We start from the raw sequence: 16,277 nt of genomic DNA on the forward strand, positions 1-16,277 counted from the left end.
TCACTAGAACTTCACTAGAGACATCTATTGGTGAGATGTAAAGAAGCTTTTTATTAAGCAGAAACTCTTATATTATACCAATAGATGTCTCTAGTGAAGTTCTAGTGATTCATGAACAAGGTTTCTAAATTGGTTCATATATATAGAACTTCCAAGAATTTGAGTAGTGTGGTTGTCAATAATGGGTAGAATTGGTGAATGTTACATGTGTGTAAAGTGATCACTTAAACCAGCCTATGACGGTCGTAAGCCCCGTAAATGCCCAGACTTCCATATTCTTCTTCATCTTTGATGAGATGTCAAAAAATAATATGAAAATAACTCCTGTAATTGGAGATAATCCAGATTTTGTGAACAAGTATTTGGACACACTCAAAATGTTGTAGATAATGTTAGCAAAATTTGCCAATTTATGATCTCCTGAGAAAACGAGAATGCCGATCAGATATGCGGACGACGGCATAGTGTCAAGATGACTCGCCTATTAATCAAGTGAAGAATAGTGATGAAGAAAAAACTGTCATGTCTATTAAATTTTTTAATTTATTATTGATAAAAAAATATGCATTGAAAAAAAGATACATTTTATTTAAACATACTTAAATGAACATCCACATCATATCAGCAAATACTAAAAAATAGAGTCAACATGTTAAATATGTAAACACACTGTTAAATCTAGACAATCACTCTTAAAATAAGACTTAACAAAGATATTAAAATACTTCTTAGGTTTATTATTTTACATGTAAGTTTTTCAGGGTATACATACAAATTTGAGATGAAGCGAGAAATGTGTCTGTATAATATAATTATGTGTAAAGTTTCCAAGTCCTTCGATGTTTTTAGTTTGTAAAGTGCATTTTTAGGTAATATTTTAGGCGCGGCGCGCCCGCCGGCCTCACGGGCCCTCGCAGCAGCACATGACTCCGGCGGGCAGGTGACGGCGCCGCCCCAGATGAGGGGCATGATGGGCGGCCTGCCGCCCGGCATGATGGGCATGCCCCCGGGCATGGGGCATGCCCATCTTAATTTTAATATTAAAACATTTTTAATCTAATTTTTACTTGGTAAATACCACTATTTTTTCAAATTTATCGTGACACATGTTTTTCATGCATGCATTCCGCATCATTTTCAAACACCGTATGTAAAGCTAAGTCTAAATTTTAAAGTTGTATCTTTGGGATATTGCAGGTTGAAAAGGGTGTAGGAGCCGTTTTTTTTTTTTCAATTTTTTTATATTTTATCAGTGGAACATAGACGATAGGTTGGAGGCTTTAGGTATTGTCATACCGTTGACATTTACTTATCAGGCGTGTAAAAGTTTGTAAAAAGGGTAAGCGGTATCGCAACACACTATTATCATAGACACTTCTTAAACTTTGAACTACGAACGATTAATATATATTACAATTATAGTACTACTACAACTACCATCACACCGTTTCCCCGCAGGGGTAGGCAGAAAGGATGGAACGCCACACTCTTCTGTCCTGACATACACTCCTCGCCTCCTTCACATCCATACATCTAGTCATACACGCCCTCCGATTATGCAGACTTTTGACACCGCCAGATTTTAGGTTCTGATTGATCTGATCGTGCCAAGTCTTTTTCGGTATGTAGTACACCAAATTGGATTCACAGTAATCTAATTTTTGTATTTTTTTAAATCTAATTTTATAAATGCATCATTTGGAAGTAAAGTTTATGGTAAAAGATTAAAGAAAAGTCTTTGTCTAAAAAAACTTTTTTTTTTATTATCCAATACATATTTTAACTATCGAGATGACTTAACAAAGATTGGAAACTCCAGAACTCTTTAAACTTTTTTCTAGATATACACTAAGTACAAGAAGTATTCAGAAATATGGATTTAAATGAACCGAATTAAAGGGATCTGAATTTTTTTGTCTTCGGATTGGTAGTACCTTCCTGAATTACCAAGTCTGTTTAAAGTCTGTCACTCAAGTGTGTTTGCAGCAGCTGTTAGTAATCGACGACTTTAAGTGTGTTCGGTGAATTAAAAAATAGTAGAACACATTTGTGTCACAAATGAAATTTCGTGTTCAGATTCATTGCAAATATTAAATAAGGCCTTAGGCGATTCACGTATGTCCAAAACACAGACTTACGAGTGGTATATCGAGTTCCAAGTGGACTGTGAAATTGAAGATTTGCCTTGCTCCGGTCAGCCATCGACCTCTACGACAGCTGATGACATTGACAAAATCAAAACATTTAAAAATCGCCACAAGAGAGTTGGCTCAAAAGTGTGACATATCAACAATGTCAGCTCATGGTATTTTGAGCATAAAACGAAGTCGCTCCAAGACTGGTTTTAAAGAGCTCAATGTTCTTCAAAAAGAGCATCGGAAACAGGTTGCGCATTACATGGTTTTCAGGGCCGATAGTGATCCAAACTTCATGAAACGCACCATAACTGGAGACAAAACATGGGTCTACGAGTATGACAAGCAAACAAGTCGTCGATCATCGAAATGGCACAATGATGATTAGCCGAAACCGAAAAAACAATATTCGCTGAAGGCGCCTATGAGAAGTGTATGGAGGATTGGGTTAAAAATTGGCATAGCTATATTGAACTCTGTAGCCTTCTTTGAAGGGGATAATTCATTGCTTACTCAGTTTATCTAAAATGTGGACTTATATCTTAACAAACTTGTCTGTAGAATTGTTCTGATTACCATTTTAAATACAAGAGTGATTTTGAAACAGTATGATGACGTTGTTCCAAGGTAAAACATACAACAAATAAGTTTATCTATGTTAAGTGTACCAAAGTTTGGCAGCGCGCTAAAAAGTTATACATTTGCATTTAATATTTTTAGCTGCAAAAACATAAATATGTATACACAACATGGATTCAATGACAGTTCTTGCAATTTGGATGACATTTTTTTTTTGTTTGGCAACCGCAGCCTCCCGAAGTGTCCCCGTGCCCGCGGGGCCCCCACCTTGGTCCTCGTGTGGCCCAGCATATAAAGGTGCGGCACTTGCTACATTTGACACCGTCACAGCCCTCAGTTTTCTCTATTACAATCCCACAACTAGGACATTTCATGGCTTTTTTGGTATTGTATATCATATCATTTATTACTTGTTCAGTATAAGCATTTGCATTTCCATTTGTTTTGGCGTATTCTGCGCAACTCAAAATTTTACGATCATGCTTGCCCTGAAAATTAAAATCAGCATGTTAAGTAAAACATTTTCTGCGCATTTTAGTTGAAAACTTCTGTTATACAGATTCATTCTAATAAAGACTTATATGAAGGATGATAAAAAAAAAAAAATTAAGTTTTTAGTATATTTAAAGTATGTATATTTAATTTTCACTTTACTAAGTATATTAAAAATGTATTTTTGGGTATATTTTAGAGATGTACTGACTACTGGTTCAACTGATTGTTCGGTGTATTTTTAAGCTGACTAATCAGCCGAACTGTTGGCTTAGCTAGCTTATTTGAAGAATCAGTGACTAGTCGCCAAATAACCTATTTGTTGGCAATTGTATTTATGAAATATTATACACAAATGCAAAGTTCGATTTAGATACACTATTTCTCAAGCTTTACCGTTTGGGAAACACAACTGGAATTGCTTACATGGTACATAGCGGGTGTATATTCACTGTGCTGTTGAAGCTGCCAAAATATGGAAGAAATAAAACACATACATACCTTACATAAGACACAATTGGTTTGGTTGCAGAGGGCGCAGGTAAAGGAATCTACATGTTCAATATCAAATAAGCCAGTACAATCCGGGCTTAGACACCGCATCATGTTTGGTAGATTGCTCGCGAATAACAATGATCTCTCAAGAAACTGAGCGTATATTTCATAACCCACAATTTCCTTGATTTCGCTATGCTGTATTATTTTGTCGCAACTGTATACATCATCCCTATATGGGCAAATTATTTCGGGTTCATGTGAAAACTGTACAACAGATTTGATACATTCTTTACAAAAAGAATGAATGCATTCAGAAAGTACGATCCCGCCATTGGGTGGACATTTCACCAAGCATATGTCACATATGAATTCATATTTGTTCTCCACTATGTTAAGATCATCGAGAGCCTTTAATTCATTGTACATAAATGCTTTTGTTATATTTGTTGAGCATCCTTTGAAAGAACTTGATGATGTAGATGGTTGGTTTGCATAATATTCTATATCAATATTATGAATTGTTGTTGCGTTAGAGTCTTCATCCTCTTGTTTTTCCTTATTTACTATGACATCTTCGATATTATCACCTCTCTGGACCTTATCTGTTATTTCATCCATTTCCTGAACTGTCTAAGGAATACACATGCACTTGTATTTTTTGCCAACCTTAAAAATAACATAAAATTATGAAAAAACATACATTTATTTCTGAGCTTTTATTTTTTGTTCCGTAATTGTTAACTTTTTATATTTTTATTGTGTATCTAAATAATATTTTTTTTGCAATCTTTATAATTGTTAGTAACATTTATAATTTTTTAATTCGATGTTTCCATTTTTTATTGGTATTTGTTTGTAATTTTGTTTTTTTTTTTGTGCTTTATATATAAGCGGCCAGACTATGGAATGAATTACCTCTCCTTGTAAAAAATGAACCTTCCCTAATAACATTTAAGAAACGTCTGAGACATTACTATTATTAGATTCCTAACTGTCCATCAAACTTCCTCCCCTAGTTTTTCCCTCTACCTCTTTTCCTTAAACTCTCTTTTTCCTTTGCCTTCCTCATTATCATCAATTTGTAATTCATATTTTTTTTAATGTTCAAGCACTAACTACTCTTTTATTGCAAAAAGCTATATACTTATGGTATCAAACATTTTGACCAATATCACTAGTTTATTTTTGGTTGGTTGGAAAATATTGCTTTTTAGCAATAAGCCCGCCAATGTACTTATTTCTTTTCTGTTCATGAAGTTTAAATAAAATAATAATAAAAAAATACAAATAAACAAAATATATATATTTCATAGCCTTTTCATTTCTTTTAAGCATAAATAAAATATTTAAAAAATATGAAAATACGTCCTCCGAGCGTGACATGCTGACACATCCTCATTAAAGAGATCGCACCCGTTGTATACTACATAATTAAAAAGTGAATCCCCGGTTAACAGGTTAAAATAATGCGTAGAGAACTGCTAACTACTGTCAAATGACGAAAAGCCACATACTTTGGCCAGATATTCCGAGGAAAAAAATATGTTTTTCTACAGCTTTTAGTAGAGGGAAAGGTAGAAGGCAGACAAGGCTTGGGACGTAAAAGAACATCATGGTTCAAAAATGTTCATCAGTGGTTTGAAATACCGGATGCAACAACCCTCATCAGGATGGCCCAGGATCGTGTGGAGTTTAAGGAGGTGGTCAGTGGCATGAGAAGAACAAGAAACACGAACCCTGGTTGCCATTATTATCTCCCGCTCTCTCCTAACAGTATGTAAAAGACGCTTTTAAGCGTTTCCCGCAAACAATGTGTTAAAATGGTTTTGGGTAATATTATTATGTAATTGTGGGTTGAACGATGAATGTTACAGTATATAACCCGAAATTCTAATAGGCGGAATGCCCAGACTTTAACATTTCAATCTCAATAATTCCCGTCAACAGTAAAATGAATATAAGAAATGCTGGCTGGCGATTCAGAGTTTCTCAGTTTGAACCCACTCGACCACAATTTGATACCTATTTCTAATAATGAGCCATTTAGGCTCACAGAAATTGTATAAAATTGAAATATTTCTGTAAATAATAAAAACACAAATATTTATCTTTTTTTTAATTTATAAAATTTAGTTGGTCTGGGTCTTGTGAGGCACATTTACCTTCACTATTATTATAGTCCAGAATTTTATTTAACGAGAAAAGAAAACTACAAGAAACTACAATTTTTAATGGATAATAGTACACAACTGAAATTCTCAAAAAAAAAGTTTAGATTTCAACAACATTTTGAAAATAGTTTTGTTGGTCTAAGTTAAGATATGAACACACTCGAAATATATATATTTTTTAAATAAACATCGAGAAAATATTACTACATTTTGGAGAGCGAAAGTCATATCTGACATAAGTTTTATCCATTTAAATATTAAATCGATATACCTACATTATGAAATTAAGTTGTGGATTTCGCGATTTATTGATAACCTGATTTGAATAAACTCTCCTGATCGACGGGACTTTTTCCTTTTTTTTTATTTTGTAATGGTATGACCCTGGTATGAATACAAAAATTAAATACTGACCGAATGTCACGTGAAATTAACACCTTAAAAAATCTATAATATGTAATTAAAAATTAAGCATCTACTTACTAGGTTATTGGTGGACCAAGTAGCCAGATATTTGTGGACTTTTAGTGACTTTATAAACTTGTTGCTCGCTTCGCTCCAAAACTTACTTTGATGTGAAGAAATTTGGGAAAAGCGCCCACGGAAGCCTGCCACTCGAAGGACACGAATAGGGCGGATGGGGGTCGAATGTTCCAGACGCGAGATCAAACCAGATTAATCCATAAAAGTAAGTTTGATACAAGAAGATAGCGAGACATTATTCTTTTGAGTTTTTATGAATGGTGTACGACTTATACCTTTTTACTCTTGGCAATCAATTTAACACCGCGTCTGTCAAGCGTGTTTTAGTTTACACAACAGAAAGCTGAGAGTACAAAAAGATTGGGATTTTCTATACTCTACCATATTTTCAGGGAGATCCCCAAGAAGGGATTTTCCTAATATCGTGTTTTAACGGGGTTCCTTGGAGGATTTTTTCGAAATGTATTAAGAAAACAATATTAGTCATTGATTGACACTATATAAATATATATATATTTTTAAATAATAATAAAATAAATACATAGTTGGTTTCCGAGAAAAAAATTACAAAAGTAGAGTAGGGATAATTTTATATTACAAAATTATCCCGTAAAGGTGGGGACTGACCAGAGCATTTCGTCGTAACGTCGCTCGCGGCAAGCGCTCCGACTACGGGTGGAGCGCTCGGCTCGCTGTACTGACTATACGAATGCTCGCATCGTAACGTGTTACGTTACGACGAAATGGCTCCGGTCAGTCCCCACCATAAAACACGAATATGTATTCTTTTAGATGTAAATGTAATATTTATAAATTGTAGAAGTATGTTATTAGCATGTAAGTAGTTGGATGTGTGTGGCCATTACATACGCGATATATTGCATGACGGAAACAATCGAAATGGGTGAAGTTGAAAAGGGGAGAAATCGAGAGTCACTCGGATAAGAGCGTCCTATCTGTGAGCGGAAAGGCATCAAGCAATTAGAAGCAAGGAGAACAAAATAAAACAAAAATGGTAAATATCAAGCAGACAAGGAAGTGAGCCTCGATTCGAAGAGGCAGCCGCGGAGAGAGTAGTCAAGAGAGTGTGTGATGTTTTCATTAGCTTACCTAACATATCGGTTTCCCACAAATATAGCAACCTCCAGATCCGTTTCCAGTTTCATATCCATGCTGACATTGACAAAATATATCAGTTGATGCTGGATTATCGTCAAATGTTTTATTATTTTCGTCACTTATGCCTGCTCTTATGTTTACTTGCGGAATAGATTTCTGACAATCTTCAATAGGGCATTGCATTTGAATGTCGACGTCGGTATTTTCTACCACATTCGTTATACAATCTGTGCAGAAACAATGGCCACACGAGTTTACCTTGACCATATCAGCAATGTCGCACTCGTTCTCACATTTTCCACACTCAAATGTGGAGTATTTGTCTTCTCGTTTTTCGTTTGGATCGTATTCAAATTTGCCTCCAGCAACATTTTTGTCCTAAAAAAGAAATAAACCTTATTATAATTTTGAAACAATTAGAACAAATTACGGTAAGCATGTTTATTTGATTTGCTTACCTGGCATATTGGTTTTCCACAAATAAAACAGCACCCAGAATCGTCTCCTGTTTCAAATTCATCCTGACATTTGCAAAATATCTCAGATAATGTCGAATTATCGTCAAATGTTTTAATATCCTCGTCGATTACGCCTGCTCTTATGTTTATTTGAGGAATATAATTATGACAATCCTCAATAGGGCACTGTATTTGAACATTGATGTCGGCATTTTCTACCACATTCGTTATACAATCTGTGCAGAAACAATGACCACACGAGTTTACCTTGACAACATCGGCAATGTCGCACTCTTTCTCACATTTTCCACACTCAAATGTGGAGTATTTGTCTTCTCGTTTTTCGTTTGGATCGTATTCAAATTTGCTTCCAGCAACATTTTTGTCCTAAAAAAGAAATAAACCTTATTATTTTGAAACAATTAGAACAAATTGCGGTAAGCATCGAAATGTATATTTTGATTTGCTTACGTCGCATATTGGTTTCCCACAAATAAAGCAGCATCCAGAATCGTCTCCTGTTTCAAATTCATCCTGACATTTGCAAAATATCTCAGATAATGCCGAATTATCGTCAAATGTTTTAATATCCTCGTCGATTACGCCTGCTCTTATGTCTATTTGAGGAATATAATTATGACAATCCTCAATAGGGCACTGTATTTGAGCATTGATGTCGGCATTTTCTACCACATTCGTTATACAATCTGTGCAGAAACAATGACCACACGAGTTTACCTTGACAACATCGGCAATGTCGCACTCCTTCTCACATTTTCCACACTCAAATGTGGATTGTATGTCTTCTTGTTTCTCGTTTGGATCGTATTCAATAATGTCTCCAGCAACAATGTTGTCCTAAACAGAAAAAAACCTTCTTTTTTTTAAACAATTTGCACAAATTGCGGTTAGCATCGAAATGTTTATTTTGATTTGCTTACCTCGCATATTGGTTTCCCACAAATAAAACAGCATCCAGAATCGTCTCCTGTTTCAAATTCATCCTGACATTTGCAAAATATCTCAGATAATGCCGAATTATCGTCAAATGTTTTAATATCCTCGTCGATTACGCCTGCTCTTATGTCTATTTGAGGAATATAATTATGACAATCCTCAATAGGGCATTGTATTTGAACATTAATGTCGGCATTTTCTACCACATTCGTTATACAATCTGTGCAGAAACAATGGCCACACGAGTTTACCTTGACAACATCGGCAATGTCGCACTCTTTCTCACATTTTCCACACTCAAATGTGGAGTGTTTGTCTTCTCGTTTTTCGTTTGGATCGTATTCAAATTTGTCTCCAGCAACATTTTTGTCCTAAAACAGAAATAAACCTTGTTATTTTGAAACAATCGGAACAAATTGCGGTAAGCATCGAAATGTTTATTTTGATTTGCTTACCTCGCATATTGGTTTCCCACAAATAAAGCAGCATCCAGAATCGTCTCCTGTTTCAAATTCATCCTGACATTTGCAAAATATCTCAGATAATGCCGAATTATCGTCAAATGTTTTAATATCCTCGTCGATTACGCCTGCTCTTATGTCTATTTGAGGAATATAATTATGACAATCCTCAATAGGGCATTGTATTTGAACATTAATGTCGGCATTTTCTACCACATTCGTTATACAATCTGTGCAGAAACAATGGCCACACGAGTTTACCCTGACAACATCGGCAATGTCGCACTCTTTCTCACATTTTCCACACTCAAATGTGGAGTATTTGTCTTCTCGTTTTTCGTTTGAATCGTATTCAAATTTGTCTCCAGCAACATTTTTGTCCTAAAACAGAAATAAACCTTGTTATTTTGAAACAATCGGAACAAATTGCGGTAAGCATCGAAATGTTTATTTTGATTTGCTTACCTCGAAAATTGGTTTCCCACAAATAAAGCAGCATCCAGAATCGTCTCCTGTTTCAAATTTATCCTGACATTGGCAAAATGTCTCAGATGATGCTAAATTATCGTCAAACGTTTCATTAACCTTGTCACTTTCGCCTTCAAGTTTCTCGTTTGGATCGGATTCGATTTTATCTTCAGCAACATTGTTGTCCTAAAACAGAAATTAACCCTTCGAATTTGAAACATTCAAATTCAAACAAAAAGTGTACAAAATGAACACTTAAGCTAGCCAAATACCAGGTCTTTGTTGTCGTAAATCAACTTATTACAACGAAAGTGGAAGTCAAAGTAAGGAAGCAGGCACAGCCAGGTAGGTTTATGTTTATAGCTTCTTGGCAAAAAAAATTACAGGCGATCGTCTGCTTCTTTCTAGTTTTGAATATAAGTAAGCTTTCGTCGGATAAGTAAGCATAACAATTCAATAAATATAATATATTATAAATAACCATAAGTTATCAGAATTATTTATTTTTATGATGTGCTATAAATATAATATGATATTTGCCTTCTTCTTGCACTCTATTATCCTTAATTTGAGAGGTTATTATCTTACCTTAGTTTGAGACTTTCAGGGGGACAGTGTACGATGTACTTACAGTTTAATTAAACGTTTAAATATAATGGTTGCAATAGCTGTTTCAAATTCACGACAGATGGTAAGTAAAAAAATGGGGGTGGGGGGGGGGGGCGCTCAATAAAAAATCTAAAAGTGGTCGGTGGTAAAAATAAGGTCGAAAACCTATGGTCTAAAGCGATCCGCTTCGATCTGCTCCGACTTTCGCTTATCGGATGTCCGCATTCAGTCGCCGCCTGACGGCGCGTTGGGACTGGTGTGTGGCCTTTGACTCGGTTGACTGCGAGTTGGTGTTTGCTGCAATCTGCGTATTACGATTTCCATACAAGTATGAACTGGGGTCTTTTATTAATTTTTGTATGATCAGTACGGGAAAGGACAACCATGCTCGTAAAGTTATTTCGGTTTATTATGCCGTGTGTCGTCAGCTCATTTTAGCGATGCTTCATAGAAATAATAAAACAAATACATTATAATATTCAAGCGAATCGGTTGAGTGTTATCTCCTTAGCACATAGTTTGCTTTCCTTATTTATTGTAATTTTGCAAACTAAATATTTGTAATAAATTAATAAATTAAATTGTCATCAAATGACGAGCTTTACTTGATAAATGAAAGTTTTCTAGATTGACTTAAATCGAAACAGATAATGTAGAATTTATTCTTTAAAGTCTTTGTTTTTGAGGCTTGTCTGCAAATAAGAAAAAAAGGACGGGAAAAGATGAAAAATACATCCACTGTATTTATCACTCAGCTAAAGCCAAAAGCTTTATACTGTATTACTTAACTTAAGCTTTTCACTTTGACCAGACGTCAATCGAATTTTTAAACATTATTCCATTTTTGTGGCCATAATCAGAAATAGGAATCAAATATGAATGTAATTTCATAGAATTATTATTAACAAAGAATAATTCCAGATATTGTTTGAAACAAGGATGTTAATTTCAAAAACCTCAAAATGGATTTAGTAAATGGAAATTGTGGATGATTTTTTTTCAAAATAGTATCGCAAATAACGTTGGGGTTGTGTAATTAACTAGAATTTTTCAAATAAAAAAATATGTTTGTAAAATTATATTTATTAATAATAAAGCTCTTATCACAGCATTACGAACCAGCAAATTTACTGTAAACCATTTTTAGGGGTTTTTGAAACTAATATCCGTAAATAATTTTTTTTCGTGAAGTACATATTCTTATAATTCGAATTCCTTAATAAAAAATTGTTTCCAACAATTTATTGTCGTTTAATCGTTGCATTGTTGTTTCCGCAGCATTCTTTATTTCAAAACTGCCTGAAACAAATGAATTAACTGTTAGTTTTAAGTTTTGGTTTGATTTGATGGCACTGCCGTTCATTTTACAACATTTTAGCTTTTTCGTAGAATAAACGCTACAAAATTTGTCCGAAAAGAATATTAGATATTTGATCCAATTGAATGTATTTTCCAAACCTACAAAATCTGGGATCAAAGCCGTCAGGTTTTTATGGTGTTTATAATAGCTTTCGAAACATTAATGGTGGGAAATATTAAGATTAAATAACAAACCTCCTGTATTGGTTTTCCACAAGGCCTATGGGGACATTTCGCTTCACCCACCGCGGCCGTTTCAATAGTTTCTGTTATGCAATCTACGCAGAAAGGATGACCACACACGACCAGCTTGACCATTTGGTCAATTTCATACTCGATCATGCACTTTAAACACTTGAATGTGGTAGTTTTGTTCTGTTGTTCGTCGATTTTATTATTATCATCTCCGGGTGCAATATTATCCTGGAACAATAAGCTTACATTTTGGTACCCCGCACGTTAATTCATTATAACATAAAAAGGTAGCGTATTACTGAAAATATTCGATAAATTGATTTTTCTCTTCCTATAATCTTCTTTGTAAAGAACGCAAGAAAAATAAAATGTTGCGTTCAGAACACGTCTTGATAGGTCAGTACAAAGGTACAGTTGGAAAAGTCCAAAAACCAAAGTATGTAATCCCAGTATTTTTAGTAATGTTTCTCACAAGCTTTCAAGTAAAAGCTTTCAAGTAAAGGCAATTCCTTGCTGCTTTCATTTTAACGTGTGAATTACTATATTTTACATGTCAATATCTCATTCAATGCAATTCATTCACTCAACTTGAAACATGAAAAATTCTTTCAATAATACCTACTGTAAAATTTTGCGATAAAAATAAAGATGACATCTCTGAAAACTCTGTCACCTGTTGCATTATCAATTGTTATTATCGATGGGAGAGGAAAAAAAAAAAAACGAATATTTTTATAGGTTTTGTAACTTCAGTGGCTTTCATAAATAAACGAGTAGCGAATAGACTAAGAGCGTTTGTGCACTACACAGAATTTTACCGTCCGGCAGTCCGGTTTTAAAAAAAAAAAAGCGACTACCACAGTTTAGCGTGATCTAATTTACGCGCACCGTGATCACGCCAAAAGCACAAGCCAATCATCCGTTTTATCATGCTAACCGCACTGCCGGACGGTAAAATTCCTGTAGTGCACTAGCGCTCTTGGACCAAAAGCCCCCACGACGATTTTGGCGTCCGTAACTTCAACGTCCGGGCGTATGGCCCCTTCGTTCAGTACTGTTAGTAAGCTACTTGATTGGCGATTACGTTGAGCTGCAATTTGTCTTTAATTTGCGTATCATTGCCGGTAGTCAAATATTTTTTCATCTTTAATTTGACGTAGATTGCGTAGTTCAATAAACAGACTGATGAAAGACTACGATAGAAATAATTTTAACCAAATTGTAGTAATTTTTATTTGGTTAAATTATATTTTCAGGCAGCTAATTGCAATTTTGTATAAATTGGTTTAACTGAAGAGTACCTACGTACAGTCTCTGGCCAAATTATTATGTTAGACGCGACGCACCTTAATTCATGAAAGTAAATTGACTTTGAAAGACCAGATTCATATTTTGGATTTTATTATTTATAGTCATTTAACACGTTTATAAACTATTCCTTTTTTTTAAAGGGAAATATTTGTGTTTTAATTATATACAAAAATGCTTCAATTTCATACTATTTCTGTAAGCCTAAGCGTCTCTTTATTAAAAATAGGTATCAAATTGTGGTAGAGTGGGTTCGAACCCAGAAACTCTGACTCGGGAGTCCGCGACACTAACCACGGAACACAATCTGACACTATTTGTTCTACAGTAGAAATAGATGCAACTTTTATGATATTTCATTTCCTTTACAGTGTCAATATCCTCGAACAAGTTATCGTGAGCTCACAACGACAAAAACAGACGTGTTTTTAATTCAGAATTCTTTAAAATCAGTTTTATACTATTATTTTTAATTTATTAGTGCAGTAGATTATGAAAAATAGCATAAAACGTTAATACCTTGAACTTTTGGTAGGTACCTAATGCACAATTTCCAAAATAAAATATTTCTTAAGAACTTGATGCATCGTGAATTGAGAAGCAAATCGTCTTTGACTAGGTTGTATTCCTCCGAACAAATAATAAACACGACTTAATATCTAAATTTATGCGAAAATATGAAAAACGTTGCTTGCAGCGAATTTGTTTTAATAATTGATTTTATACATTGAAAAAAAGTAAGATTAAATTAGGTGGTATAATTGTGTTTTTGTTGCAGAAAAAATAAAATGATTACCACAAAAACTCGTGTGATTGGTAAGATTATGCATGTTGTCTTTCGTAAACGAGATTCGCTAAAAACTGGAACCAAATCAAGAAGAGTCAATGCTATAAAAGTCATCAAAAGAATTCAATGAACTATTAAAAATACTTAATTATTTTATTGACTATGGTGATGAAAACATTACGATTGTCATAAAAACTCAGTATATTGTATTAGATATACTAAAACCACGTAAAATGAATATAAAGATTCAAAATTAATAATATTATTGGTGAGATGACAAACCTGCCGTATTGGTTTTCCACAACCCCTAGAGGGACACCTTGCATCACCGACTGCGTTTTCTATCGTTTCAGTTATACAATTTATACAGAAAGAATGACCACACACGACCAGATTGACCTTTTCAGCAACATCATATTCTTTAGTGCACTTTAAACATTTGAATGTGCGGGGTTTGTCCTGTTTCTCATCGACCTTATCCTTTTTATCTTCGACTCCAGCTACGACATCACACTGGAACAATAAAATTATTTATTGCAACAAAAATAGGGTTTTTAACTTTTTTGAAAATTAATTCATTGATTTTTTAAATCACTGAAGAATAAACGGAAAATTATTGAATTGTAATGTCTCAGGGACACCTCTGTCACATCGACATTATGAGTATATAGATGTGGCAGCATTTCAGTATTACACACACACACGTACACACTGTATACTCAGTCTTTCAGTATTTCAGTATTACACTGTATACTCAGTATTATTAAAATAATTTACTTTACTAAGATGCTGTTTTCATTAAGGGAATATTGAAAATAAAAATGATGAAGGAAAACATCGATTTTCGGATATTTGTAAAAACAAACACGATCTAGAAAAATAGTACATTTACATGTAGAGTATTTTTAAACCCGACATTTCTCTATTTAATTCCTTATATCATATTCTCTTTGACTATTACGTTCTTCGTCTTTTTTTAATACCAACTTGTCAAGAGTGCTTCTTGCATATTTGTTATGCTACTTAGAATTTTATTTCAATTAGGTGCCGATGTAGAATTTTAGGTACAGAGAAAGAATAAGGTAGCTTGGTTGAGAAGAATGAGAGATAGGCTCTATAATTCTACTTTATCGTGTGGGAATCAGAAATACTGAAGCAGTCCAGTCGGTGTCAATTATTCCAGGCGATCTGTCTTATCACCGTTGCGGGCTCTCCTTGCAAGATTGCTTTGTGTTGTTTATTTGAAATTTGGTAAACTATCGTAACGAAATACATAGTGTTCTGCATGTACGGTTTTAAGGAAATGCGAACTATTGCTAACAATAATTAACTATAAAAAATATAAGAATATGAGTTATCCATTAATGAAAAAGGGTAAAAAAATGAAAAAAACTAAAATAAGGTTGTTTGTTACTTACCTCCAATGTTGGTTTATCGCATATATAGCAGACTCCAGAATCATTTCCTATTTCAAATCTTTCTACACATTGACAAAATTGTTCAAATGTTGCTATTGTTTTATCGTAAAATACTTTGTAAACCTCCGCAGTAACACCTGCTTTTATATCCTTGTGCTGAATGTGTTTCTGGCATCTGGTAACATCATCAATAGGACATTGTATTTCAACATCGGTGGCCGATTCTACCATACTTGTCAGGCATTCTTTGCAGAGAAAATGTCGGCATTCCGTAAGTTTAACTCCATCTTGAGGCAGACATATATTAGCACAGAATCCACACCTTAAATTTCCCTCCATATTGTTGCAACTTAATCAAATGATATTAAGACAATCTAACAATTGTATAAATATCTCCACAGACACATCGGAATATTGAAACGCGTTTCTAGTTAAATTTGCTTATTGAACGATTATTATAGCTCACGAATGCAATAAATATCTACACACCTAAACGGATATCGAAGCACAATTTTTGTTGATTTATGATAGATAAGAAACTGTGTATTGAGTCCTGACAGAGCCCCGTCGCGGTACGAATATCTGTGTTACAAATATACCGTTTTTATTTGTTGTAATTTCCTGGATTTTTTTTTTTTAATATTTAGAGTCACAGAGCACGAATCGTTACTCTTTGCTGATTCAATTGTCTTTATGGTTTTTACTGCATTTCCAGGATATCTGGTTCACTCTTAAGACCCACTGTTTATCATTCTCGTAAACAAAATTGTTTGGTCAAAA

General features: G+C 34.2%; 1 protein-coding gene across 1 annotated transcript; it reads right to left on the reverse strand.

The window, feature by feature from the left end:
* Positions 1-577: 577 nt before the first annotated feature.
* Positions 578-15,898, reverse strand: LOC148305738 (uncharacterized). The gene is made up of 11 exons (XM_088266199.1): positions 15,498-15,898; positions 14,362-14,592; positions 11,985-12,212; positions 9,819-10,007; positions 9,348-9,734; positions 8,877-9,263; positions 8,407-8,793; positions 7,936-8,322; positions 7,469-7,855; positions 3,708-4,370; positions 578-3,202 (listed from the first exon to the last, which is right to left on the reverse strand). The coding sequence occupies exons 1-9, from the start codon at positions 15,834-15,836 to the stop codon at positions 7,469-7,471; spliced, it is 2,922 nt and encodes a 973-aa protein (XP_088122325.1). The 5' UTR covers positions 15,837-15,898; the 3' UTR covers positions 578-3,202; positions 3,708-4,370.
* Between the last annotated feature and the right edge of the window lie 379 nt (positions 15,899-16,277).

The sequence above is a fragment of the Brachycentrus maculatus genome, unplaced genomic scaffold (genome assembly GCF_059751285.1).
Source record: "Brachycentrus maculatus isolate JH-2025_06_01 unplaced genomic scaffold, ASM5975128v1 h1tg000263l, whole genome shotgun sequence".
In the NCBI taxonomy this organism is placed as follows: domain Eukaryota; kingdom Metazoa; phylum Arthropoda; class Insecta; order Trichoptera; family Brachycentridae; genus Brachycentrus; species Brachycentrus maculatus.